Raw genomic sequence first — 27,374 nt, 5'->3', positions numbered from 1 at the left:
TTGAAGACGAGGACTCTATGCATAAGTATTGTATAAATAAGAACCACACATGCGTGATCCCAGAGATGCTTCTGTAGCTGTTAACGGGTGGATCACCGGTCACCGGTCAGATACCGTAGATAGAACCTACATGTGGTATTCTACAACTTGAACCGAGCCAGCGACAGCTGGGTATGGAAAGCTCCCATTCGAGTTACATTATTGTGTGCAGAAAATGAGAAGAAGCAGCGTGCAGGCAGCGGTACCCCTTCTTATTGTCCGCAGTAACTATCAAAAGTACTGACTTCGCATTGGGGCGGTGACAAGTCCCGAAATGGTATCACACCAAGACAAACACAGTTGGCCATCGTACGATTCGTACCTGCATGCACAGACCTAATAAGAAAGGTACGGAGGGTAGTACGACATAGTACGACCTGGAAATAGTGTCGCAGCAAGATGAAATGTTGGAGAAATTTGGGCAAGTCAATTTTTTTTTTCAATTAGGAATAAGTACTTATCTTAGTCAAAGTTCACGCGTGTATGTCAGACTCAGTGTATGATGATCTAAGGGAGAAATATTGGCATAGATGAGGTATATTAGGTCCGCGTAGGGGAGACCATTAGATATTTACAGCAGTCGACGATAAGAACAAAATTAATGCTGTAACACGCATCAAAACACATATCTCGCAAAATCATTATGACTGTAGTCATATTCCGGCTCTTCATATTCATCCCAACCAACAGTCGCAACCACTTCCCTAAGACCTTGCACCTCATCAGGACCTAAACTTGTGCACACTGCGAGTTGGAGGGCGTGTATACCGACACCATGTTTGGCTCGCATTTTCATGAGATCACGAAACGTCTCGTGAAGTTCGTGAAGTTTGTAAAGTTCGCCAATGTCAAAGTCGGTGAAGGCAACCGCCTCGAGCTCTAGAACACGAAGGGAGGGATATAGTATATCTGAGATCTGTTTGCCTTCAATGATCTCAAGTGCACCGATTAAGCCCCCAACGGCAATGTTCCTCACATGAATAACTTCGAGCTCCGGGAGGCAGGCAGATCCAGCGCGCCAGAAATCTCTACCTGGAGATTTAAACCCTGACAACGAGAGTTTTTGAATCCTGTCCTGCGTGACAAATCGACAAAGATCGAATATGATGCTTGGCTCGACTTCAGCGCCGGGCACGTCGCATGTGAATAGAATCGATAGCCGTATGTCATCGTCACGAGTATTCCAGGGTTCTGCATGATGCGTCGCCGTCGACGTGCTAAATTGAACGCACAAAGAGAGGCACGAAATGTAGATGGCGCGCAGGGACCGAAAGACGGGACCAGATCCATCAGGATGCATGTTCATGGCCGAAAACAGGTCGGAAAAGTCTTGAAGGCCCTCAAATCGTGAGAGTTGAAGAGCAATCTTGGCGTCGACGGGAATGGCTAGTTGCGCGAAGAAAGACGCGGCATCTCGGATCGAGAGGGAACCTAGTGTTATACTTTTCAAACAATTGAGTGGTACTTTGTCGAGGAGCTTCGTTTCCGTGTCCTCGGAAATTATGAAAAGCCACTCGAGTGTAAGATGCTCCAAGGTAGGCATGCGTCTCAGAGCTGACAGGAGCTGCGGTATGGTATGATCGGGGTTGGCTCCTATGGCTCTGATATATAAGGTTCGAAGCCCGCTGAAAATATGAGCTGTCCAGCTCAGGTCTAAACCGCCTGCAAGATGAACACTCCGAAGTCGAGGTGCGTGTCCCTGAAAGATCGCATTTGATATGAGCCTTTTTGTGGGATCATTGTACGCCCATGGCTTGGTGAATTCGAATATTTCAAGTAACGGCGCAGGTTGGGAAGATAACAAGCGGATGATGGGTTCGAAATCCGATTCTAGTAAGGGAATTTGAAGGACTTTGATGCGCGATAGATGTGAAAGGATAGGCTCCAAGCATTTTTGTAGCGGGACCGGAGATTTAAACGTCACAATCAAAGGAGCATTCATCGACCTCTCAAGCATGATGCCTAGCCAACGAGGAGAGAAGGAACAGATGAATGTCCAAAGAGCCGGACAACCGAGAGCGATTTCGCGCCAGTGTCTGCAGACGTGTGTGACTTTTAGACAAGCAGGGACACCATCGCTCGCAGATCCATCGAAACGCTTCTCTTCTTCATAGTGTTCGAAGACCATCGCGAGAATTTCGCTTGGAAGGCGGGGTATGGGGACGCTTATAGACGTATCATTGGCTAGGGGAGAGAATGACGTCGCCATGGAGGACCTGTGGGGCGGAGTCGTCAGTTGAGTGCAGACGAAACCTCAGCCAGCTGCAAGTATTACCTTTCGTGGTTCAGGAGGCAGATTTCACAAATCAGTGTTGGCTACGGATTCCAGCAAGAATCCAGGTATATGGAGACAATAGCAATTCGCGCGGATCTGTATCAAATAGACACGCTCAGTCGTAGCACACAACAACACAGACGTTTGGTATATTGACCTGTATCAAACGGCTTTGCGCAGTGTAAGCATAGGCAAATGTCAAGTGACAATAAAATATCTTACCTCAGTTGTAGCACGATAACGCAAGTGTCTGGAGAGGGGCCTGAAAGTTGTATCTGCAGAAGCCGCTGCTTAAATAGACGAGAAAGCACTTTTAATAACTGAGACTGTAGTGGAACGAAAATGCGACTGTGGGCCCAAGATAACAAAAGATTCAGCAGTCACAATAAACAGCCAATGCAGCAAGAGCGCGTGATGTGAAACCAAGGAAGTGACGGACCACAGTGGAACGAAGAGCGTGCATTGTCCTGTCAGCGGACTCAGTGACTGTGTGCTTGATGGAGATGTATGAAGTACCTTAAAAGTGCGATCCCAGAGATGCTTCTGTGACTGTTAACGGGTGTATCAGCGGTCAGACGCCGTACTAGATAGAGCACTTGAATATGGTGTTCTACAACTGATCCCGAGATAGATGGAGAGCTCCCGTTATTAGTATACGCAGAAATGAAGAATAAATAGCATGCAGCCAGCGGTACCGGCCATTCTTGTCGTCCGCAGTTACTGAAAAACTATCTTCACACTGGGGCGGTCCCGAGATAATATCCCACCAGTGGTCCAGGACAAAAACAGTTAACGATCGTACCTAGTACGATACCATTGTCATGTCGATGATACCTGTACAGACCTAAGAAGAAAAGCACGGAGGGTAGTACGACCTTGTACGACTAGTCACAACAAGTTGAAATGTAATTGGGCGGGTCGATTTTTTTCAATTAGGAAGATCAATGATGCTGCGGCGCAGTTCATGTATGTCATGCAAGAGGAACAAAGCAACACAGCATTGGCCGAGGGCGGAGTTTCAATGATGACCAACGGCAAGAGTCAGCGCCATCCAGCGGCCATCCACATCACAGCACATACCACCACCACCACCTCCACGTCTGAAGCATCTCCCTTATAGTTTTCAAAGAAATCCATAGTTTCCAGCTTAGACCTTTAAATCTTTCTGAGCGACACAAAGCCGGAAGGATGCGCCTCTCAATACTTCCTGTCCTTCTTGCAGGGGCTGGTATTGGTACGTTTCACTTGAGTGAGTATGTGATGTCTTGCTGACGTCAAGACGCCTTTACAGTCAGTCAAGTCACTGCGGAGCCTCTCCGTGTCTTAGTCGAGAGCCCCTCAAATGCCAATGCAAACATTCGCTTCGGCCATGCGCTTGCCAACGCCAACGTGAACGGCAACGATGACTCTGACAACGTCGCCCGCTTGGTGCGCCCAAGCCTCACAATCACCACCTCCACCGAAGTGAAGGGCAAGCATCACTTCTGTGGTGCATCCCTGAAAGCGAAGGCACTCCGCATGTCAAACGCATTCCGTCATGCTCTCGGCCTTCCTCTCATCGAGACGGGTGATCATGACGGATTCAAGAGTGAAGTTATCAGTAAATCCGGTCCTGGAGTTCATATCCTTCCCATGCCCTTGTTTGGGACACCCATTACACCCAAAGTCCCTGCCAGTTCCTCTGAGGAGGAGAACTCAGGCGATGTCAAGGAGCTCCTTCCTGACGGATCCGTCGTGCGGATTTATCGCCACCATGAAGGTGAATCCCACCATCGCCACCATGAAGCTGGATCACACCACCACAGCCATCATGACATGAAGCACAAGAAAGCTGGGTCTTTCCTTAGGCGCGTTCACCGCGCCATCATGGCCCTCAGCCTATGGGAGGGTCGCGCTGTTGCGTTCGTTCTTGGTGAGTGTTTTCTTGTATTGCTAAAATCCCTCTGATTTCCTTGCAAAGGTTGCGGCATCGGTGTCTTGCTTCGCATGTTCTGGGTAATGTCTGTTCTCGTGTATCGCACCGTCAGAGGTGAGAGACCGGAGGAGGTCGGTCACGGATTCATCATGTTCGAGCATGATGCAGAGAATAACTTTGTGCCTCCCCCTGAATACACGGACGAGAAGGTGAAGGTGGCCGAGGTTGAAGCTCAAGAGATCGAGACTCTTGCGAAGTGAATGTCACCAATCCTCCCCATTTGAATCACTACATGCCTATGAATATTTTGTTATCGCTCGTGTCCTGCGACTTTTACATTCCACCCAGATTCACTTCTTTTTCTTTCTTCGCCAGATACATACATGGCTGGCTGGTCGTTTGGTTTGGAAATGCCTCGTGTCCGTGCATTTTCGACGGACTCTCACACTCCTTTGCCTTGTCACTGTGCACATGTTGTATTTTTGTTGCCTGGTGCTCGTAGTAACCTAGCTGTGTTCTGCTGTGATCGCATGTAAGACCAATTCAAAATGGCCAGCAAGCTCTACGTCGTGTGAAAAACGGGTAAGCGTATGAAATTCATACATGACTGTCTTCCTTCTGTATGGTCTGGCTAGGGGAGACTATGACCTACTGGCACGTTACAATTTGTACTTGATCCTACCCGCGATCCCCGTATCTCATTCTCATTCACCACGTACTGTCTCTCAACGGCAGTTCCTGCCGCTCCTGCCTTTATTGACTTTACCACTGCTGCGTGGTGGAAGTGCGTAGAGTGCCTTTCAACCAAGGTCCAACACCGCGGGCATGAGAGAGTACTCAGTCTTTAGACCTCTGGGCAGCGTCCTCGTCGAGGGTAGTGCGGGAAGCTACCCTATTAACATCGAGAATCGAGATTATGTTGGACGACGGTAGGATAGCCTGAAAAGTGTTCATGAGAATAGAGTGCCAGCCCGACGCTGCTCTCTGTTCGCAGGAAGGACAAATGAATTACACACTTGTAGTAACCCCGCGGGTTGACAGAGACCGACAGCTGCCAGGGTAAGCTAGTAACACTCGCTCGATGCTCTACTAAATTTTATGATCAGGTCATGCGCATGTGGACACGGATCTGGTTTTATTGTATTGTTGCAAGCCCCACGGCGGCGTTGTCGGGGCAGCATCGAACATGCAACAAGCTCTAGCTGACATTCGTTCTACATAACCAAGTTTATGCGCTACCCGAAGCTGGCATGTCAATCACCCACGCCGTCTGGCAAGATTTGGCACATTTCGTGATGTTAGTCGGCTCGTGTTAGGGTTAGGTATGTGCTCCAATGCTTCGGATGGATCACTCACTTCTAACTGTTTGAAGCTCTCTATGGATGTCAAACTTTTACGACAGTGGTGTCGACTTCCCACTGGGGATATGCAACATTATCACAGCCGAGGGTTGAGATTGTCCCTTGGCATGAGTGTCATGACGGTGTGGGGCGTCAGCGGTGGTAGCTTCCACACCACTGTTACACCGTTTTATGATCCTAGCTGGAACCGGCTGATGTCAGGGTTACCATATCAACCTTACGGCTCGTCAAGACTGGACCCTAAGTACTTTCGTTGTCGTGTATTCATATTGTTTTCTGAGCTCTATCAGAAGTTTAATAGACTTTACCCATTATGCATGCCATTGGGGTGGCTGACTGTGCTGTGACAGATCTTCCAGGACGCTTGCGTATATATGAACCCATAAGAGAAGCTCTGCAGACGCAAATCAACGACTTTCTGGTCTGCCCATTCCACGACTATTTGACAAATGACATTGGCGAAATCGCATCTCTTGTCGACACCATGTCACGCTATCTTCCTGAACTTCCATGTCATACCACTGCCTCGGGTATAACGTCACCATCGCCATCACTCCCTGGCGCGTTCTGTGGCGCTCCGTCGGGATCCTCTGCGCAGTTCTTGGGACGAAGCAATTGTCTGACATAACCTCTGACGTCAATCCAGCGAAAATGACTCACCAGCAAGCAGTCAAATTTTACCTGCAGGAAATGGGATTCAATGACATGGATCGCGCCTCCGTACAATCCCAACCTTCTTCATCGAATTTCCTAACTCTTGGGGACCAGTGAGCCACATCCATATTTTGACTTCTTTCCACCAGTCGCACAAAGCGTGTGAAACGACCAAGTACACCTCATTCGCTTCTGCATTACCAAACCACACCGTTTTAATTCATCTGATCAAGCAGACCAAGTAGACAAAGACAAACTCATTCGTACCTGTTAAGGCACGCGGTGAACAAAAATATTGTACATACCAGCACAAACCAGGGTGAGTATTTGCTCATTTGGTTGAATGTTACAATATGGATGGGGTGGGTCCGACTCGGATATAGGCGCCAGAAGCATCTAATGAACGGTATGCAGACGTTGTTCGGGTTCAGCGTGACGAGCAGCTAATCCATAATTCATCAAAGAGCAAACTACGATCTTTGTCAAATAAAGAAGTTTGAAACTTGTGTTCAGCACCTGAAGCTACGCTTGAGCTTAGGTCGTTCGATCCCACGTCAAACTCTTAATGGGTGCGAGTCCACCTTATATCAATGTCTCCCCCCTTTGTTACTTCACGTAAAAGCCTTGGTCTCGATCGACTTACCGGTGTCACAGTGTGTCCCCAGTGGATGGATTTCCTCTCCCAGGTGAAAACTCTATTTCGAATCCCTATATATATGCTTCTTCTCTTGCCGTCCCTACACTATCCTGCTAGTTATTCTCACCGCTTGCCAGTGCCAGATTACCAAGGCGCCTCTTCCCGAAAATTTGGGTAATGTCTTCCTATACTCCACAGACAAATTTGTCGCTTGAGCGGTCTCGTCTCATTGGAATGGTGCTGGGGGGTGTATCCTACGGTGCGTTTTCGGTTGACATACAATGATTCGGTAGTTGACTTCTGTAACACAATAGGGGTATACCTTCTGCTTACAGTCCAAGCCGTGATTGCTCTCATGCAACGTCCCCGTAATGGGCAGAGAATTGCAAATAATCGTCATGTGCTTCTTTGTTACACACTGATCACGTTTGCGTTGATGACGATAAGCTTTGCTTGCAACACAAAATATACGGAGATGATTTGGATAGACCTTCGTGATGCACCTGGTGGTCCCGTCGCGCTGATCGTGAACGTAATGCAGTACCGTATCAACTTTCTGGCGATATTGTGGTATGCATATTTGGTTATCAATCTACAAACAGTGTTAATGGTCTCATCTAGTGGTTACATCTCGGAGTGCTTGATGCAAGCCCTACTTGTGAGTCGAATAGTTTGCCACATGTGCAAGCCTGACACTTGAAATATACCCAGCTTTACCGATGTTTTGTGATATGGAACTGGGCGAGACACGTGATGGTCCCCATGATCGCCATCTATATTGGCATGATTGGTGCAGTTACACATTTTACCAAGCGGTAGTAGTCACTGACATCTTGAGCAGGAGCAGCCATTTTCGTCTTGGTCCAGGCGGGTACCGGGGCCCAATATTACAAAATCAACGCCACACTTGCATTCCTCGCCTTCCAAGTGGCGCACACCATACTTTATACCATTCTCGTGGCGAAATGTTTGCTCAACGTACGAAGCCAGATGAAGCAGGCATTGAATGAATATGATTCTAGCACCTACGATGCCATCATCCGCATGGTCGTCGAGTCCGCCATGGGATTCAGTGTCTTCATCATAATCTTCATAGTTGCATTTGCTGTGCATTCATACGCTCTCTCCACTATATGCTTCCTGTCTACAATCCAAGTTCAGGTAAGCAGGCAGAAACCTTAGTTATCTGCGTCTCTGATGCTAGCTTCTTTCTTTCAACAAAACCAGGGCATTACACAATTATTCATCATCATACGTGTGGCACGGGGAAGGGCAGTTACACATGAGTGGTCGACCCGAGTTACTGCAGCACCTACGACTCTAGCATTCGCAGGGACTATATCGAACACATCAGAAGGAGCCGGAAATATTGTACAAGAAGCTAGGCCAGATCAGGACAGTCTTGAGTCGTGTTCTGTTTCGGCGAAGTTGGCGGAAGCATAAGTGTGTATAGCGTAGCGTGCTCGATTTATTACTTAAGTTTATAGAGTTGTCTTCTTCGTCTGCCCTGGACTTTTGCGATCAGAGAGATGTCAGTCCCACCTGTATTCGTAGGCACGCCTTTCCATTTTACGATTCAGGGTTTACCCCAGCACCAAATTCGCTGGTCGAACGGGTAATATTCAAGCACACTGCGACTCGCGAGTAGGAATGCACCGATATTGATCATTCGTTCCAGAACTGGTTCTTCGTTCTCTGAGGCATCAAAGCTTCTCATGCAACTTCAGGATAATTCTGTACTGCGCGCTGGGCTCTGCATCCGGAATTCTCGTCTCAAATTCAATTGCGCACGGCAAGACATTCGAATTCGCACCCCGTGTTATCCAATGGCTTCTTACGATCCAGAATGAGCCAAAAGGCCCAAAGAATGAGGAGGGTGTTCATGAACATCGAGAAATATCAACCAGAGTGAGTTCGGAAGACCGCGTGCATGAAAAATAGCTGTACCTGTCCACAATATGTTTGACCGGCGCATATACTAGAAGCATGTAGACCTAGGGTTTGTCTGTTCAATGAAATCAGTTGACATTCACATTCATATGTCCGTCGTCGTAAGTCGCTCCGTCACCTGTGCACTGTATCTGCTCGCGTGGGTGAGTGTACAGCACGAGCAACGAGCCCAACATTATGATACACATGCGCCAATGTAGACGGGGATGACGTGGCGTGGGGTATCAACAAAAGGACAGTTCGAAATATGGCAGAGTGAGTAGCACAGGCAAAGCGCATCAACGAAGGACGAGGAAATCGTAGATTAATGATGACCGTTAATATACTCGGGAGACGTACAAAAGATAGAGCCAGAAGCGAGTCCAGTGTCCAGCCTGTCTGAGAATTACATCAGGGCGCGAGGTCGTTGAGGTTGTAGCCGCGGTGGTATCACCAATAACAGTGGTTGACGAACTGGGTACAGATGCCTGTAGTTGCGAAGATAGCTGGGTCTGAGTCGGATTAGATTGCTGCGTGGCATTGGATGGGAGACCGTCGGCTGCCCGTAGTAGGGTGTAATAGTTTCGTTTTCCGTTTCTCTCTTGCTGAAGCATTCCTCTATACAATGTCAGGTCACGTCTGAGAAGGAGAAAAAACATACACGTTTTCCCTGTGCATATGGGACATCAAAAACTCCTGGGCTGCGCCCGTGCAATTCTATGTCTTCACTATTTCCTCCGCGCCGTTTCAAAAGTGTTGAGCCCCTTTTTCGACTTCAATCATTCTTTGTCATTGCATGTGCCGCTGATATTCAGCTGCAGGTTGCTTCATTTCAGCTTCTTCGTCAACCGCCAGCGGTGTTTCTGTTGCCTTCCTGGCTCGTGCCTCCTCAGCTGCTTTGCTTCCCCATCACCTGTCTGCATCTCAGAATCCTGAAGTTTCTAAAGCAGACGCCTCCCTCCCTGGTTATCCAAGCAAGTAACAGAAATATCCGCCGAAAGAGAGCTCAGCATAGTTTCGGTAGGATACCTCTACGACGTGGGACTGCAAGTACAGACGAGTGCTCTGGACGATGCAGACATGAAGAGGCATCTGTTGGTGGTCAATGAAATGATTCTACTGGCCGTTATCCTTCATTCCCAGCACGGTTGAAAGACACGCAGCGGCAGCGCCCCTGAAAGCCTGTAGCACGATGGTTATCGCATTGTGGTAGGTCCCTGACCCTGTCGCGGTCACGTCAGAGAGCCTAGATCAGGCTTATGTCGCAATCCAGAAACGAATGTGCGAGATTGGTGCCAATGCACACACTTTACACCGCATTTGTACATCCCAACATCAAGTGGGATACCAAGAACTGGTTTTGAATCTCTGCCCCACGTTCGAACGACGGAGTGTGTGAGGCGTCAGCCCCGTCTGGCTGAAGGGGAAGTATTGCGATGGTGGAGAATAATACTGCGAAGCAGCTGTGAGGAAGTGCTCGTCTAGGGTTTTGTGTATGAGGGGGCGTTGATGGATTGAATGGAGCTGGCGGTAAAGGTCTGAGCCAGTGGACATTGTGACACCTTTCTTCGAGTTCCGGTTTGAAGTTCAACGTTCAACCTCCTGCAACACCTGAACGTTTTTTTTTCGATTAATTGCATCGTATCACAATTGCAGGGTTTATGCAGGATGGGTCAGTCAGTTTATGCAACATGTTCCCAATGAGACCGTATCTCGATTCTCCAGACGTCGTTTCTGCTGACAATGACTTCATGCCGTCAGAACGTGGTTGCAAGCTGCCGCCACCCACGCAAAAGCCATTAGTAAGTTATACCGCAAGGCCCGTAGCGGATTACCTAAGGCTTCTTCATATCGCATTCAATGCTACCGTCCGTTACATAACTTGGCAATTTTTTAGTTATGCTGCCTCATACACAGCTGCCTTCACAAGGTGACATTCAGTGTTTCGAACGCGTTCAGAGGAAAAGTTCAGTTCAAATCGCAGTTCAGGCCTCGGGACCGAACTTTTCCATCACTACGAGTCCGTACTACTACGATCCTGTCAAACCTTCTTAATTAAAAGCCTAATTTGCCATATCCTGGGGACCAGTGAGTCACATTTTACCTTTTTTCCGCCAGTCACATAAAGCGTATTAGCGACCAAGTGCATTTCAGTTGCTCCTGCATTGCCGAACCAAGCAGACCAAATAGATGAAGTTCGTTCCTGTTAAGGTACACCTACCAGGGTGTGTGTCACTGGGTGAGTATTTGCTCGCTTGGTTTGAATACTGTGATATGCATGGGGTGAGTCTGAAACAAGGCGCATGAACAGTGTGCGTGCGTACATCGTTGGGCCCGGGGTTTAGCCTGACGAGCAGTTAATCCACAATTCACAAACCGCGAACGATGATCGTTGACAAATAAAGAAGTTTGAAACTTATGTTCAAGTCATCTGAAGCCACATTTGCTCACTATCTCGTTCGATCTCACGTCAAAGTCTCCATGGGCACTAGTGCACTGTGGAGGACTGTATCAATATATCAATTATGTGTCGCCCTCAGGCTCTTTATCACTTCACGTAAAAGGGTCTCGACTTAACGGTGTCGCAGTGTTTCCCAGTCAATGTATTCTTTCTCCCAGGTGAAAACTCTATTCTGAGTCTCTATATATGTGCTTATTTTATCGCTTGCCAGTGCCAGATACTAAGACGCCTCTTTCCGGCCCACATTTTGAGTCATGTCATCCTATACTCCACATACAAATTTGTCACTTGAACGGTCTCGTCTCATTGGAATGGTGCTGGGGGGTGTATCCTACGGTGCGTTTCAGATTGACATGCAATGATTTGATAGTTGACTGATGTACCACAATAGGGGCATACCTGCTGCTTACAGTACAAGCCGTGACTGCTCTCATGCAACGTCCCCGTAATGGGGAGAAAATTGCAAATAATCGTCGTGTGCTTCTTTGTTACACGCTCATCACGTTTGTGTTGGGGACGACAGCCTTTGCTTGCAACACGAAATATACGGTGATGATTTGGATAGACCTTCGTGATGCACCTCATCAGTAAACCGATGAACATATTAAAATAACATATTAGACTATATATGAATAACAATCGCAACAATCCTCCACAATGTTGCGGGGAGCGTTACATGACTTTATGTAGGAACGATTAATTTTTGAGGTAACCAACCCAGTTGTCCTAGGTCCAACGAATCATCATCTGCTTTAATTGTCCTGCAAATGAAAGATGAGACTCCAGTCAACGGAGTAAAACGCAAGTCCGTAGTTATCCGAACAAGCCCAAAAGTTAGTAACTACTATTAGCACGAGGTCCTCTCGTCATGCGACAATCTACAACACAATATGCCTGGCGCAAAAGACATAACTCTTCATGCCAGTTGTGAATTGTTGCTGTTAATATTTGGTTGCGTAATGAGAAAATGCGAAGTTTACATTGGACAACCTATTCGGTTGGTAAAACACAGGTCCCTCGACCCATACGTGTCACAAGCTCGCCTGAACTGACTGAAATGTTTATCATGTGCTTCGCTTGGAGTCCCACCATTGTCTCACATCATATCCGACATCAAAGTATTTGGTCAATGACGGTATACCAGCACAGCCTACAAAAGTGCACTCAACTTATGGCACCGGAAGCTCTATATAATCTTCCTTGTGATGTCCAATCTTCGCAATCATGAGATTGCATGAATATTCGTAAGCCGCCGGTCTAGCTGCCGTATCGAACGAGATATGGTGATGCCGCTCAATTTTCTGCTAAACAATACAAAAGTCAGATTTCCTTGATCAAAAACACAATCTGCAAACTCTAACACAAGAGGTGCACTTAGCGAGTGGGGGAACTATGGTTAGTGTGGGCATAGCAAAATTCTTATTAGCTGATAGGACCAACACCGAACAAGATATCAGATGTGAAAACACGTACTTCTTGTGCTCTGTCTGCGCAACAACAGAGTGTTTGACTAAAATGAGGGATACAGCAGATAATAAAGCAACACTGCGGGACGGTCAGGTTGGTGGTAGTTCTAAACAAGATGGGAAAAATCATTCGATGGGAAGTATGGATGCAATGAACATGAAGGTGCGTGGTTGCGGAATTGGCTTTGCAGAGCCAGACAGATTGTCCCGATCAACCTTGGGAAAGACAAAAAATGGCAACAAAAATTATTCCTTCGTCCCACTTGAGCGCTGGATACAATACATTTTGTTTGGCAGAACAATTTACCCCTTGGAGACTGGATGACAAGAGGTTGGAGTTGCGAGGAGGTGATAAGATATGTTAGAGTTTCATTCGGGTACCGATCTGTCTGTGACTTCAGACAACGTAACATATTGAATGAGTTGTGCATCTTAATGAGGAGGATAGATTGTTACTAGGAGATAATATTGTCCGTTAACTCGACTTTCTGCTGAAATTCATCCTGATATCCCCACATCCACCATAGTTCCATCTCCTACAAATGTGCGCCTCTCATGTCTAGGATTATCAACTAATACCCTACAGGTGGAGACTGCGAGTGACGTCCTCTACCAGAAGTATTTCACATCGGAGCATTTGTTATCACAGTCGTGAATGAGTGAATTATATAGAGCATGTCCAGAAAACATAATTTTAGCGGTGAATGGCATGCTGGACATTATGGACTTAATGTATCAGTGCTACTATTATCATCAGTGCGTCAAATGGTAGTCAATCCTAATTATAAACGGTGAATGCGACATCATGATTGCATTATTAAGAGACAATGATATAGCAAAGCGTATATACAATGACGGAAGGTAAAATAATGATTGAGCTAGTCCGAATCAAAGACGGAATCCTCCAGTGCCTTTCGTTGCTCTGCTAGTGCTGTTACGGACATTTTGGATACTACCTCCGGCGTGAGGTCCTCGCGATGATTTTTTCCAAAAACCTTCCTAAACAGTTAGGTTAGATATCTGAACATATGTGACAAAATTGTAAATACCTCGTCCACCATTCGAGAAGTGTAGTCACCCTACGTCGTGCGACAGGGCCAGGTACGTCCTCGAAAAAATCCACGATATGGTTCCAGAATGCTTCGTAGTCGAAGTCACCGTCGATGGTGCGCCAAGACGAGATGTTGGATAGCGAAAACCGAACCTGGGAGACAAAGATGGTAAGCCAGACATCAATGGGGGATTATTTTAACTGACTTGACAGGCGACATAAGCGATAGAACGAGGTGTAACTTTCCTCATATTGATTATCGAGGCCACGCACGTTTTTACCTTGACTTGATTTAGTGCCCGCCGCGCGCGCCTGTTGTTCTCGAGGATATCGGCTCCGTCACCATCGCCATCAGCTTCTTTTGCCGATGACGGAGACGTAAAGGTGGCTTTAAAAGCCTAGCGCCATAACAAATGTTATAAGTATTCACGACTATTACTCCAAACTACTAACCTGAACCAAAATTTTCGACATGAAAAGACCTTGCTGGAGGTCGCTACTGTTCACTGAGTAGTTCTCATACACAAAGAGCGGCCAAGAATTCTCCGACACAACATAATCTGATGTTCGGTCGCGAATGCCTGCTTTCACGCTGCCCAAGCCTATCAGCGTCACGTAATAATCAACGAAAATTGATACTCACCAGTCCTTACTCCAATCCCACTCAGCAGGGCAGAGTAATTTGCCACAAACTTCGTGTATGAAGCCGCGCGACTGTTTGTCATCAGATTTTAGTAGGTTGGACGGATGAAAGCTTTGATTGACCCAGGCGGCAACCAAGTCCTTGAGAGTCGAGGTATCATCACCGCGGGCCGCATCCGCTCCTCTTTTAATCTAAACATTATCAGTATGCGGTGTGAAAAGTTGGGCAATGGAGAACTCGCACCTTTTTCATCATATCCTCGACATCATCGGGGTCGAGTTCTGCAAGTTTTTCATGCATCCATGGCAGAGTCTGCACCAGCGCGAAATAACCACGCTGCAAGCGATTTTGGCTATATCACAGAATTAAACATATGATAAAACAAAACAAAAAACAAAAAACATGCTCCGGAGTAGAATTCTCCCAGCTCTCCTCACATCTGCGATCGTTCTCCGCAATTAAGTTTTCAATGTTGGCATAAAGGACCACCATGCGGCGGATTGCCCGGCCTTGAGACACATAGTATGTGGTCTTTCTTTGAGGATCAATGAACAAGAGGCATATAGCGAGCAAGATGGGTGACGAACCTTTGCTTTGTTCCTCTTTCTTGCTTCATCATCTGTAACTCCTCTTCTAGAGCGGCAATACGACGTTTTGCCCTCGCCTCCGTGGAGGTCGGGACGGCACCAGAGAGGTCTGGGAGTGGGAGTGTGTGGGTCCGATTGTGCTGGTCATGCTCTGCCGCAGACATGGTAAAAGTGAAATATGTTAGGTGCGGTGAACCAGACAAATAAAGAGTGTGAGTAAGAGCAAAAAATGAAGAGCAACGCGCAAGAGAAAATAACGAGTGATGTTGGAGAGGATTGTAGAGAAGATGAAGGTAAGAACACCCTGCTTTATAGTGTGCACCTGCGCTAAATGGTCGAGACATAAAAGGACAATTAACCACATACGGACATTAGCCTAATGAGGATATTAGCCTAATGAGGACATGAAAGGACGGAGCCGAAGAGTGGGTCACTCAAAATATCACAATACAATAGTATCATAACGCACATAAAAGCTTTCCGGCAAGCGACTGATTTCATACGGGGTTCGTCGATGGATGGTAGCCGAAAAAATTGGGGAGGAGGGAGTAGATTTGGCTCAACAAGCGTCCCGTTTGAGTCAAAAGTATACTCGGATACTTTCCAGTCCCGTTGTTGGACGGATTCCAGTGTAGACAGAGATGTTAAAGGGTGAGGGTTCGTATGCAAGCACGGTGTAAACGTTACGCATGAAAGGAACACCGAGGACCATGACCCCGATTTCGGAAGTGGCGGTAAGTTGTGAGTGATCGATCGATCAGCGCTCAGCGCTCTGAGCAGCTTGTGTAAGGCCAATGCAGTACTGTGCGCAACGTTGTGCTACTGCAACAGTACTAAGTTGTTCAGACACAAGAAAACATTTCATCGAATGTTGGACACACCAGTATACAGTGCAAACGGTTCGTCAAGACTCAAGATATTAATATTGTACTTGCTGTGAATGAATCCCAGTGAAAACTGGACCTTACCGGAGAGGCTCGTAGATGTCGTGACGTGTTATTTTTTGTATTGGAGAGAAAAGCATATACGAGAGCCTCAGAACATGCAGCGCACGAGAATGAGAAAAATGTAAAGAGACGGGGCAGTCTGTGTAATGTCCTCGTATGTTTTTTCACACAAAACATAATTGAAACATATCTGTGCATATTAGCGCACACTTTCCTAGCCTTACAGAATATGCTCGTAGCTCGTTAATTATGATATCATTGCAAAACTAGTATATATAGTACTACAAAATGCAGGTATTCCATAGCGGCGGTATCGAAAGCGGGATATAATGATAGCACGGAAACCGAACGGAATACAATGACGTGAAAAATCATCCTGATGGATACGAGACTTGGATAGATGAAGAGAACAGACAGGGAAGATGCGGGAGATCGGAATGAAGAAAGGTCCACTAGTAGAGTTGGACTTCGCAAACTGACTTGCCCGAGGTCCAAGAATCTTTGGCAATCTGTTGCGAGCGAACAATTAGAACAGCATCAACAAACAAAACAACAAAAAAGTCACGCACCGATAGAGTAGCTCTCGCTGTTCTAAACTCGTGCGGTCAGTATAATCATATCTCCAGATAAACGACACATGAGACACTCACAAGGCGGAACCAATGGAGGAGAATGGTGGGACCTTTAACTTGGAGGCGGGAAGATGGTGGGGAGAAGAAAGGTTTAAGGTGATGGTGGGGATCCCGGATAAGAAAGGTCTAAGGTGGGGCAACGAAAATTCTGCCCCAACAGTTTATGTAACTTTGGGGTGCAGCTGCACAATCTTCGTACCTCGCAATGACATAATATTGGACTTCGCGAGACAAATGTTGCGCTTTTCACTGGGGAATGTTGTCCACTGGCGCCCTTCATTCATTGTGCGTACTACAAAATCAACCACTACACAGCATGATGTTTATATCACGTGACTGACAGATTTTGTTCCGATCGGATCCACATGACTGGTAAAATTTTGATGGCCTTCCAGGTTTGCAACCTAATCCAGACGCAAATTCACTTGATAAGCCCGTCACCCCGCGTCACCCATCATACATGTCTCGGTCCACTGTGGCAGACGATGAATGAAATCACTGTCGATTACGTTGAATTTGTGAATGGTACATCCTGTCAGAATCGATTAATAGGTGGCCCTGCACATACAAATTCATCCAGGTCCAGCTCTTCTGAGTCCATCTGAGGATCGCTCAAAATATGGCTCGCATGATTTTCACAGGCTCCACTACTTCTGCAGCATCTGACTCTGGTTCCCTACTCGATTTTCTACTGGTAAGTCTTATATTAATTGAAACTTAGACTCACATTCTATCACAGTGTTTGCTTCTCCATCGGCTCTGGCTCACTGACATGCAGCTACCCCCTCCCTGACACAACGTGTTACGGATGTTGCAATGTCCAGGAGTGCTAATTGGATCGAGCCGATTAATGCTGCAATTCTAGCCCTGTGTATTCAATTGAATGTGTTTGGTCCTAACACGAGTCCAGACTTTGTAATGTTACATACTCCAACGCGAGGGCTTGGCGAGATCGCCGCCTAGGTTTAAATACCCTGGAATCCAATTTATAATACTCTGGCAGCCAGTTTACCGTCTTCATCTGCCGCAGCTGTAACGGTCTTCGTTGAAGATGCCCAAAGGTGCATTTTTTTACCATTGAAATCACACTAATATTCACTCACAACATGCTATAGCAGGTGGCAAGAAAACCAGATTTGTTAGCGTTTCATTCGATCCTGCGACACAAGTCATGGTTCAGGCTGGCCATGGTTACCGCAGACAACAGTACAGCCGGGACGTTACTGTTGGAGGGGCTTTCCAGTCTCAGTTTGCGCCCCATAGCAAGAACTCTAGCAAGTTTCGCTTCTTCATAACCCCTCAACCGGAAATTATGCAGCCAGAAGCGCCACCACCGTCACGTCAACCGTGTCTATCCCACCGTCCTTACCGCCGTCTCCACCACCGTCCTTACCGCCGTCTCCATCACCGTCTCCACCACCGCCTCCACCGCCGTCTCCATTGCCGTCTCCATCGCCATCCTTAACACCATCCCCACCACAACTATCCTTGCAACCCCAGACACCACTTCCTGAGTCGTTTTCGCCCCTGGTATTTTCACCCCAGCTGGAGTCAGTCAGAAAAGTGCCAGACCATGAGGAAGAATTGTCTTCGATAGTGGCACAACTGAGTCAAGGACTTGAACTGAACGTCCTGATTCAACTCGCCAATTTGCAGTGGGACTCGACGCATTCAGAGATGTGGGGTCGTTACGTAGATATTTTAGAACTAGAAAAAAGCTAGTCTCTTTAGTGTTACCGGTACTACTACTGCTATATATCACCGGCACTGTATGCCCTTCGAGACCTACAAAAAGTTCGCTGGAAAAAGGCCCCTATCAAAAATATATCGGAGTTGTATCGGAGTGTATTGTCCCCAAATCGGAGCTATCTGAATCAGGCAGTATTGCCTTATGCGTCTAACTTGAAAAACGTTGAAAGAACGCGGCAACGACGCGTAAGAGACTACTTCGCCTCCGGCTGTTGTCCGGCTGTTAGTTTTATTTTGGGGGTACTGCTCGATTAGGCATATTGCCATATTGGGCAAACATGATAAATATTACACCATATTATTTTGGATTGTATAGTACGGCCCCGAGCTCTGCTTGCTTACTTTGCTTTCTCTCTTACCATGTACTCCGCTGGTTCTTCAGCGCACTCTTCAGACTCAGACTCACACACTGTCATCCAGAGTAAACCAAAGCTAGTAAGTGTGTTATCTATCATACATCTGATCTATTACCAAGAATCTCATGATGCCGCATACCGCACTCATCCAGACCTTCACGGGCCATCCTGATAAGTAGACCATGCGCTGTCCATGCGCAGCCTCGCTCGATTTACAACATCACATGGAGTTGGTGTCATCTGTGAGTAAACTAGGTTCTAATTTGCGTCTGGAATCTAAATGAAATATATTCATACTACAGAACATTGCTTGTACATCTAACCGCCATGAACCGCTCCTTTCTTAACCTCCTTCATTCTCCTTTGTGCGTGCTGTACTCACCTGAAAAGTATAAACAAGCATGTTGCTTTGTACAGTAGACGTCTGCGGAGTTGTCAGTACTGATCTAGTGGACGTCTGAATCCCAATTAGATAAGCATGCCACTGGACATGTTGTATGATTTTTATGTAAATAAGTCATGGGATTTGAAAATCTGGCACAAGCCATCATGTCGACTGCTATCGTCAAGCACACTTTCTTATTGGAGAGCATTTCCGCCAATAACGACTCCAAATACCATGCAAAAAGCCTTATGAAATCAGAACGCAAAATCCACGAGGTCAGAGACCTGGTAGTTGAAGACACCTTTGCAGTTGGATCTTCCATCAAAAGTTATCCACCTAGTCCACCCGAGTGCAAGCTTTTGACTACACTTTCTCCATCAGATCATTTGGATCAGCTGTTGGATAGTTTTAATCGGTTTTCACGGGACAATCCCGAGCTTTCACTAGCAGGTAAGCACCCAATGCAAACAACATGCAGATCATGTAACCTCTAATCTCCCATTCTGAAGCTATCCGTGTGGGCCAGGAGGTGCTTCGCTTCATCGCAAAGCCAGACCGTCAACACGAGTGTGAGGTAAGTCTCTATCATAAAATCAACGGACCTACATCTATGACAGTGGCGCTGACTGCATTGTCACTTGTAGGAGTTTTCTGGGGTCTGGCGTGAGGAATTCGAAGCAATCGTACGCTTTATCGAAGACAACCATAATTTTGGCTTGAAGCCCAGGTGCGTCTTCAACTCATACCAATTTATCACTTAATTCTTATTGCAACGCTACAGATTGTCCTATATAGACACCGACAGCACCCTCATAGTTGAGATGCCGTCAGCGGTCCACGAAGCTCCACTCATCGCCTTACACTCTGCTTTCACGTGCTTCTTCGACAATCTGCCCTTTAATCGCGCTTCAATCAATGCAAATGTATTGAGCAACATCGAGGCATCCGACTCTCTTGTCCCGGACTTGAGGGTATCGTTTCAAAATATGCAAGACGTTACAGCGGAAGTTGTCATCCCTATCATTGGGGAGACCGCGTTTTCACAACACATTGACGCCTTAATGGAGAAATTCAAGATGGCGCTTGCCGCTAACCCATCCTTACTGACGTTGATCATGGCTGTCGTGACCGAGAGGGCACGCTACTCTTCACCCGCGAAGAACTCACCTGCGCGGCTCGCATTCATGAGAGATGGGTCGATTCGCTCGGCCAAGGATTTCATCGCTGGGTCAAACGTACTCCCGACCCTTGACGTACCCGTTGTTGTTGAGGGTTACACATGGTGCTCGGTGGAGTCGGTGGAGTTTGTGGTCTGGGTGAGGGGGGACGAAGCTATAAACCTTGAGACACGTGATCCAGCCTTGATGGCGGAGGGGGTAAGCCAATCTTGTCTCAACATTCACATTCAAGTGATATGTTTGTTTTTCACAGACTCTATACCCCGTGGACAATATGGACTCAGTCATGGATATGATTCAGAAAGGAGTGGAGGCCATGAGGGAACAAATCATCTCGATGGCTAAGGCCATTGATCCCGACGTTGATGTTGTTGCCCTACAGGATCCCACCATCAAGTTTCGCATCAGGAAAGACGACATCATCACAAAGATTGCGGGCGCTATGCGTGAAACTGCATACCGCCGCTATGCCGCGTGGTATAAGAAGGCATCCAAAGCTGTCAAGCGGAAAGCTACCTCTGAGCAGCTCCAGATCAAGTCAGGCCCACCGGCTACCAATACTCGTGCTAAGACGAAGGCCAAACGGCGTGCAGGTACTTCTCGTAATGGTTCGGGACCTTCGCGCCGCAGAGGCACTTGACCCTAACATTGTTGTTGGCACCCTATATTTTACGAAAATCTCATGTGATCATAAAATATTCCCGACGTAGCGCAGCGACTCGCGTTTTCAGTAGATAACACCCTCGTATCTGCACTTTCGAATTCTCGAAACGCTAAGTCCGTACTTAAGTCTGCAGCTGCGCGCTCGCAGTGTGCCGTGGGCGTATGGTGGGCCGTTTGCACCATAATTAAATCACGTGCACGCGGGAATTTCACGCACGCACGCAGAAAAGAAATCGCGCGCAGACACTTCGACGTTTTTCAATACTAACTACGTATAAAATTTTGACACAAGGTCAAAGGCAAAAAAACAATCTCAAGGATTATCACAGTCCATTTAGCTGATTGTAGGGTAGATTCAGGTGGAGAGTGCCAGGAAAACCACGAAAATAACAAATGACTTCATTTCCTATCCCAGGGGTAGCACTTTGATTTGACGAGCATGTTGAATCCCGAACGGGATGACGAGAACCATGGAGTGTTGTTGCGCATTGCATGAGGATTCTGCGGAAGGCTGGAGCCAAGTTCATGAGTTGAAGCGTAAATGCTGCCATCAAGGAAGTACCTGTTAACATGGATGCGGAGGGTGGTATATCTTCACTGGCTGGGAGTAGTGCTGTCACAGTCCGGTTCTGAACCTGAACCTTTCCGAACTGGACTCATGGTCTGGTCCCAGGCCAAGACTGAACCTCTCCAGAGGTTCGGGGTTCGGCTGACGGTGAATAGGTTCGAACCTGTTTGTGACGGGCAACGTCACGACTAAGACGAGAATAGAATGCCGACGAGTCGAGGAATGAGACGAGGACCGGAAGAATGAGTAGGATGCCAATCACTGGCGTTGAATCCGCAAGAGAGTACAAGGCAGCAGACGACAGGAAAACTTCTACTACGCTTAGGTAATCTAGATGGCGCGAGAATGGCGCAATCGGAATCAACGTGACTGTAAACGATGGAAACACAAGTAAAGTGAATTATAGGTGAGGGTATCCATAACCCTCACATCATCCCCCTTCTGAGGAGACGAGTGCAAGGAGTTACAAATCAAGACGAGTGGCGGGGCGCGAGATTCGTCCAGAGCGCGTGGTAGTGCGGGAAGGCGGCACATACTCAGAACGTAAGTTCTGTTGCGCGGGTGGTGGACTGGAGGGACGTAGAACGGCAGCGGGCACTGCAGCAGGAGCGACGGGAGCGACGGGGCTAACACTAACCAAATTCCTTCCACCGCGATTATCGATCGAAGGCGGAGATACCTCGGACACCACGCAAGACGGATCCGTGTGATCGAACGTCTTGTTCGAAGGTGGATCGCGACGATCGACACCGGAGAGAGGATCCGCGGCAGGACCTGTATCAGAAAGAGAGAAAGTTTGGTTTAGTACAATGGAATGGGGTCTAGGTGCTTGTGGATGGCGTCTATGGTAGCGTTCGAGTAACTCGTTGTAAGTAGTAGGAATATCGGAAAGAGGAATCCATGCATCCTCGGAATCGGAGGAGTTTTTGAAGTGAATAAGATACTCGTAACGGTGACCAACCTTTCGGCAGTCGCAAATAGAGTGAATGGAAAGTGCAGGATCGTTGTCAACAAGAAGTTCGAAAGGAGTAGGGTCTGAGTGTGGGTGGAATTCTGAAGGGTCCTTGTAAGGTTCTAAAAGTGAAACGTGAAAGACGGGGTGAAGGCGTGAAAGGTAAGTAGGTAGTTGTAAGTGATAAGAAGAAGTGCCGATTTTGCGTATGATGCGATAAGGACCGAGCCGACGGTGGTCGAGTTTGTCGGAGGGACGTGTGGTTCTGATGTTGCGACGGAGTAACCAGACGAGCTGGTCCTGTTGGAGTTCTGGGGCTGGAAGGTGTTTTTCGTCATAATACTGGGACTGTAGGGCTTGCGCGTGTTTGAGTTCTGCGCGCAATTCCACGTGAATTTGCTCGAGACGACTTGCTAGATCAGCGGCTGCGGGAACAGTGGAACGTTCAGTGACGCGTGGCTCGAAAGTGGGATGGAAGCCATAATTGGCGACGAACGGGGTCTGTTTCAGTGATGAGTTTTCGAGATTGTTGAATGCAAACTCTGCGAGAGGGAGGTAATCGACCCAGTCGTCCTGCTGATAAGAGCAGTACTGCCCGAAGATATGTTTCGAGAGTCTGATTAGTCCGTTCTGTCAGACCGTCAGTCTGAGGGTGATATGCTGTCGAGGTGTCGACACTGATGGAGAGACGGGAGGTGAGTTCTTTCCAGAACTTCAAGACAAATAATGATCCACGGTCTGATACGATCGAATCTGGCAGGCCATGAAGTCGGAAGACACGGTCGAGGAACAGCCATGCTAATTCTGGTGCATTCATGGCTTCACGACATGGGATGAAATGAGCTGCGCGAGTAAGATGATCGCAGACAACCCAAATAGAATCGTAACTGTGAGAGAGTGGGAGCTTGACAATGAAGTCCATGGTGATGGCACGCCAAGGACGTTCTGGGATTTCGAGGGGTTTTAGAAGGCCAAATGGCTTGTGACGTGGGGTCTTGGTTCGTGCACAAGTATCACAGGCTTCTACATAGCGTCGGACATAGGTATTGATGCCGGGCCATGAATAATCTCTTGACACGAGGCCGAGAGTGCGATTTCGACCTGGGTGACCTGCTGTAAGCTGGTCGTGGCGGGAATGGAGTATGTCAGCGCGTAAAGGTTGAGGAACAAAGAGACGGCCTTTATGAAAGACCAGACTGTTTTCGGCAGTGAAATCAGAGTTCCCGCGAGCGAGAGCTTCACGCCACTCTGTATCCATTCGGAATGCATTCTTGAAGCGTTCCAGAAGTGCCGAGTTATCAACTGCTAGGGTAGTGAGTGCTGAGACAGGAGCAGAAAGGGATGAAATGAGAGTGGGCGAAGAAATAGACTTGGTATGTTCTGAAGTGAGTATAGTTTGCGCTGGCACTCAAGGGTGTCATCCCCCTTCTGAGGGACGAAGTCCGGACGTCGAGACGGAGCATCTGCGACGTTAGTGTGACCCGGACCCCAGGCAAGCTGAAAGTCAAAATCAGATAAAAACATAGCCCATCGTGCCTGACGACGGTTCAAAACTTGAGAAGACATGAAATACTTAAGGTTATTATGGTCAGTAATGACCGAAACGGGGTGCGGAGAGCCGAGGATCCAGGCACGCATCTCGCGAAATGCTGCCACAATAGCAAGTAGCTCCTTATCGTGAACCTCGTAGTTGATCTCGCTGGAAGTGAGCTTGCGGGAGTAGAAGGCAACTGGGTGGAGAGTGCCGTCATCATCTGGCTGTTGCAAAACAGCAGATAGTGCGAAATCAGAGGCGTCAGTGCAGAGTGTGCACGGCAAGGTGGGTTCGAAGTGGCGAAGGACAGGGGCTGTGATGAAATGTTGCTTCAGGGACTCAAAAGCTTGTTGTGCCTTGTCCGAGAAGTCGAAAACGGTGTCCTTGTGAGTTAGGGCAGTAAGCGGGAGCGTGATTCGTGAGTAACTGGCAATAAAACGACGATAAAAGTTAGTGAAGCCAAGAAATGATTGAAGCTCCTTGACAGTAGTCGGAGCAGGCCAGTTAATTATGGTATCAAGTTTTTCGGGTTCATCTTCACGCCGTCAGCGCTAATGATGTAACCCAGGTACTCGACCTCAGACTTGTCAAACTCACACTTCGCGGGGTTAGCGCAAAGCTGAGCGTCACGGAGGCGATCGAGAACCTTCCCGACATGAATATTATGCTCCTCCTGGAGCGCGAGAAAATGAGAATGTCGTCAAGGTAGACAACACAGAAGATGTCAAGAAAATCACGTAAAGTATCCTGAATAAAAGCCTGAAAGGCGGCAGGAGCATTAGTAAGTCCATAAGGAGTGACAAGGTGTTCGAAAAGTCCATGGGGGGTGCGAAACGCGGTTTTCCACTCATCACCCTCCTTGATGCGGATGTGGCTATATGCAGACTTCAGGTCTATGACCGAGAAGATCTTGCAACCCTGCACACGATCAAGGAGGTCATTGATGAGTGGTAGTGGATACCTATTTTTCTTCGTGATGGCATTTAGCCCACGAAAGTCGACACAAAGACGGAGTTCGCCAGTCTTCTTGCGAATGAATAGTACGGGGGCAGCAGCTGAAGAGGTTGAACGACGAATGTGGCCACGTCTGAGATTGGTGGCAATATGCTCAGCCAGGGCTTCGCGCTCGGCTGCAGTAAGTCGGTAAAGAGGACCGAAAGGAGGAGTTTTCCCTTCTTCAAGCTCGATGTCAACGTCATAAGGACGATGTGCTGGCAACTTGTCGAATTCCAAGGGGCAAAAAACAGACTCTGCCCAAGCACGATACTTGTCCGGGATGTACTTGAGATAGTCGGATGTATCAGTGGGTGGTGCTTCGAGGGGATCAATGTCGTCGATGTTGTCAAATGAAGGAGTGGAGATGGAGTTGACAGAAGTAGGGGCTGTGGAAGGAGAGAAACGGAGGATACAAACAGAGTCAGGATTTGACTTTGCGTACTTCTTGAAACGAGAGGGACCAATCAATTTGATGTCCGGGGGTGAAGGAGAAGGGTTGAGGGTAGGAGTGGAGTGACCGTAGCCAGTCCAACGCACAAGAGATGAGAGAAAAGAACGAGTCGGAGGAGGTGTAGGCGACAACAGTGGCGAGGGAGTAGACGTCTGAGGATTGTCCGTGGACGGACTGGCTGAGGAGCCCGAAATGCGAGAAGATGCAAAAAGAGTTGAGCCGGATAGACCGAAGCCTAAACCGAGCATGGAGGTGGAGTTGATAGCCAATTTGGAGAGAGGAGGCTTAAGACCGAAGCCTTTGGCCGAAATGGTGACCGGATGGGTGCGTGAGAGCCCACAACAGTTGAGCGAGAGGTTCATCTCAGCCCAATCAATGTTGGGGTTGTGCTTCCGAAGCCAATCGAGGCCCAGAATAACTGGGTACCCCACAGCAACGACAGTGAGAGGACAAGTTTCTGTGTGAGAGTCAACAGACAAGCAAGTAATGACGTCTTGGGTGATCAGCCCAGACGCAATAGGACGGTCATCAACCGCAAGAATGGGTATAGGGTTGTCCTTGAGACGACGTGGAAGTGAGTGCCATTCGGCAAAACGTTCCGAAATACATGACGCAGTAGCGCCAGAGTCAACTAGAGCATAAGTAGAGATAGGTTTTCGATTAGGAAAGGAAAGACGAATAGAAATAAAGAAATGCGAAGGTGCATTAAGATGAGAGCCGGAGTTGGCGAAGATGTATAGAGGAGCAACTTTGTTCAAAGGGGTATAGCCATCCGTCGTAAGACGGATGTGAGAGCGCTCTGATGACGGCGAAGGCGAAGGAAGCGTGTCAGTCAGATGCTTGGAGATACCTGGTGCTCCTCCTAGGCTTTTCCCGAAGAGGGATTAGCCTTTTTCTTGTCCGCAAACCGTTTCTTGGCTGCATCGGACATGTTGGGACAGGAGTCCACCTTATGACCACTGCCACCGCAGTAGACACAGAGATTCTGGGCAATGCGGCGTTCGCGTTCTTGAGCTGTTAGCGGGCCCCGACGGGTCTTCGTAGCATCGATCTGCATGGGTTCACCCTGCGGGAGAACGGAGGCCACAGCTGGTGGAGGTGGAGGCGGACGAGAGTCGAATGATGAGACCTGTTGGATTTCGAGGTCTGGCCGTGCTTGGAATTCTTGGTCTCGAGTTCATGCTGGTGGTAGTCGTTGTCGATCTCGACGCAGATCTTGACGAACTCATCGAATTCCTTTGGCTTTTGACGAACGGTGATGAGAAGTGTCTTGACGTGGTCCTTAAGGCCCTGCTTGAAGGCGGCGATCTTCGAGGACTCTGACCAATCTAAATGAACTAATAATTCTCTGAAACGAGAAGCATAGTTAGCAACAGAGCCGGTTTGCTTCAGGGACGCATCTTCCGATAGGCGGAAGCTTCTAGTCGCTGTCCCCGAAGTGAGCACGAAAATTCCCAATCAACGAATCAAAGTCGTCGAGGAGATGAGCGGCCGTTAGCCTGATTGCTTGGTACCACGATTTCGGGCTACCATCCTCAAGATAAGCAGATAAATAAATAGACCTGTCATAGTCAGTAATAAGGGAACGGCGCTGCAGATGAATAGCATTCGAGACTTCGTCGATGAATGCTTCAACCTCGGCAGCTTTGCCGTTGAACACGCGCGGTTCGCGGACTCGAACAGTGCCACCAGACGAATTGCTGGATGGTGCAGGGCGCGTGGAAGGGGGCTCGTTTGTGCTGAGGGCTTCAACCTTGGATGCGAGGGCTTCCAAGGCTCTGCCGGTTGCACGTTGAGCATTATCAGTAGCGGAAATAAAATTACCCATTTGCATGAATGTTTGCATCAACATGCGGTAGTCATCCCATGAGGGCATACGAGGACCTGTTGGATTAGACGGCAAAGACTGGTCCGTCGTATCAGTTGTATTAGCAGACGCTGTATC

At 47.9% G+C, this 27,374-nt stretch overlaps 8 protein-coding genes across 8 annotated transcripts; 5 read left to right on the top strand and 3 right to left on the bottom strand.

The window, feature by feature from the left end:
* Positions 1-655: 655 nt before the first annotated feature.
* Positions 656-2,248, bottom strand: DEU56DRAFT_981032 (uncharacterized protein; the record flags this gene model as incomplete). Its single annotated transcript, XM_041359813.1, has 1 exon — positions 656-2,248. One exon carries the CDS (start codon positions 2,246-2,248, stop codon positions 656-658), a length of 1,593 nt encoding a protein of 530 aa, XP_041208009.1.
* A 1,020-nt stretch (positions 2,249-3,268) lies between these two features.
* DEU56DRAFT_806781 (uncharacterized protein) lies at positions 3,269-4,786 on the top strand. The gene is made up of 3 exons (XM_041353358.1): positions 3,269-3,548; positions 3,606-4,226; positions 4,275-4,786. Exons 1-3 carry the CDS (start codon positions 3,503-3,505, stop codon positions 4,487-4,489), a joined length of 882 nt encoding a protein of 293 aa, XP_041208008.1. The 5' UTR covers positions 3,269-3,502; the 3' UTR covers positions 4,490-4,786.
* A 2,038-nt stretch (positions 4,787-6,824) lies between these two features.
* Positions 6,825-8,539, top strand: DEU56DRAFT_390310 (uncharacterized protein). The gene is made up of 6 exons (XM_041345978.1): positions 6,825-7,140; positions 7,196-7,451; positions 7,503-7,539; positions 7,593-7,671; positions 7,723-8,042; positions 8,109-8,539. The coding sequence occupies exons 1-6, from the start codon at positions 7,059-7,061 to the stop codon at positions 8,322-8,324; spliced, it is 990 nt and encodes a 329-aa protein (XP_041208007.1). The 5' UTR covers positions 6,825-7,058; the 3' UTR covers positions 8,325-8,539.
* A 1,473-nt stretch (positions 8,540-10,012) lies between these two features.
* DEU56DRAFT_806765 (uncharacterized protein) lies at positions 10,013-10,577 on the bottom strand. Its single transcript, XM_041353357.1, has one exon. It carries the CDS (start codon positions 10,362-10,364, stop codon positions 10,146-10,148), a length of 219 nt encoding a protein of 72 aa, XP_041208006.1. The 5' UTR covers positions 10,365-10,577; the 3' UTR covers positions 10,013-10,145.
* Positions 10,578-11,276: 699 nt separating this feature from the next.
* DEU56DRAFT_390303 (uncharacterized protein) lies at positions 11,277-11,925 on the top strand. The gene is made up of 3 exons (XM_041345977.1): positions 11,277-11,429; positions 11,483-11,607; positions 11,663-11,925. Exons 2-3 carry the CDS (start codon positions 11,526-11,528, stop codon positions 11,860-11,862), a joined length of 282 nt encoding a protein of 93 aa, XP_041208005.1. The 5' UTR covers positions 11,277-11,429; positions 11,483-11,525; the 3' UTR covers positions 11,863-11,925.
* Positions 11,926-13,615: 1,690 nt separating this feature from the next.
* On the bottom strand, positions 13,616-15,182 carry DEU56DRAFT_737646 (uncharacterized protein; the record flags this gene model as incomplete). The annotated part of the gene is made up of 8 exons (XM_041348600.1): positions 13,616-13,736; positions 13,787-13,941; positions 14,058-14,186; positions 14,242-14,380; positions 14,432-14,622; positions 14,675-14,783; positions 14,820-14,966; positions 15,019-15,182. 8 exons carry the CDS (start codon positions 15,180-15,182, stop codon positions 13,616-13,618), a joined length of 1,155 nt encoding a protein of 384 aa, XP_041208004.1.
* Positions 15,183-17,648: 2,466 nt separating this feature from the next.
* On the top strand, positions 17,649-18,111 carry DEU56DRAFT_913231 (uncharacterized protein; the record flags this gene model as incomplete). Its single annotated transcript, XM_041357500.1, has 3 exons — positions 17,649-17,658; positions 17,716-17,845; positions 17,916-18,111. The coding sequence occupies 3 exons, from the start codon at positions 17,649-17,651 to the stop codon at positions 18,109-18,111; spliced, it is 336 nt and encodes a 111-aa protein (XP_041208003.1).
* Positions 18,112-19,251: 1,140 nt separating this feature from the next.
* On the top strand, positions 19,252-20,905 carry DEU56DRAFT_913230 (uncharacterized protein; the record flags this gene model as incomplete). The annotated part of the gene is made up of 5 exons (XM_041357499.1): positions 19,252-19,537; positions 19,597-19,661; positions 19,732-19,814; positions 19,869-20,463; positions 20,519-20,905. 5 exons carry the CDS (start codon positions 19,252-19,254, stop codon positions 20,903-20,905), a joined length of 1,416 nt encoding a protein of 471 aa, XP_041208002.1.
* Between the last annotated feature and the right edge of the window lie 6,469 nt (positions 20,906-27,374).

This window comes from Suillus clintonianus, assembly GCF_016758775.1.
Source record: "Suillus clintonianus strain FC179 chromosome Unknown DEU56scaffold_40, whole genome shotgun sequence".
NCBI classification, from domain to species: Eukaryota; Fungi; Basidiomycota; class Agaricomycetes; order Boletales; family Suillaceae; genus Suillus; species Suillus clintonianus.
This window is presented reverse-complemented; position numbering and strand designations above follow the sequence as displayed.

Excerpts from the sequence above, each read along its gene's own strand:
- DEU56DRAFT_390310 (XM_041345978.1), top strand. The coding sequence starts at position 7,059 with ATGTCTTCCTATACTCCACAGACAAATTTGTCGCTTGAGCGGTCTCGT. Across the intron at positions 7,141-7,195 it reads GCTGGGGGGTGTATCCTACG|GGGTATACCTTCTGCTTACA; the intron begins GTGCGTTTTCGG and ends GTAACACAATAG. Across the intron at positions 7,540-7,592 it reads GCTTGATGCAAGCCCTACTT|CTTTACCGATGTTTTGTGAT; the intron begins GTGAGTCGAATA and ends AAATATACCCAG.
- DEU56DRAFT_390303 (XM_041345977.1), top strand. The coding sequence starts at position 11,526 with ATGTCATCCTATACTCCACATACAAATTTGTCACTTGAACGGTCTCGT. Across the intron at positions 11,608-11,662 it reads GCTGGGGGGTGTATCCTACG|GGGCATACCTGCTGCTTACA; the intron begins GTGCGTTTCAGA and ends GTACCACAATAG.
- DEU56DRAFT_806765 (XM_041353357.1), bottom strand. The coding sequence starts at position 10,364 with ATGTCCACTGGCTCAGACCTTTACCGCCAGCTCCATTCAATCCATCAA.
- DEU56DRAFT_806781 (XM_041353358.1), top strand. The coding sequence starts at position 3,503 with ATGCGCCTCTCAATACTTCCTGTCCTTCTTGCAGGGGCTGGTATTG. Across the intron at positions 3,549-3,605 it reads TCTTGCAGGGGCTGGTATTG|TCAGTCAAGTCACTGCGGAG; the intron begins GTACGTTTCACT and ends ACGCCTTTACAG. Across the intron at positions 4,227-4,274 it reads CGCTGTTGCGTTCGTTCTTG|GTTGCGGCATCGGTGTCTTG; the intron begins GTGAGTGTTTTC and ends TTCCTTGCAAAG.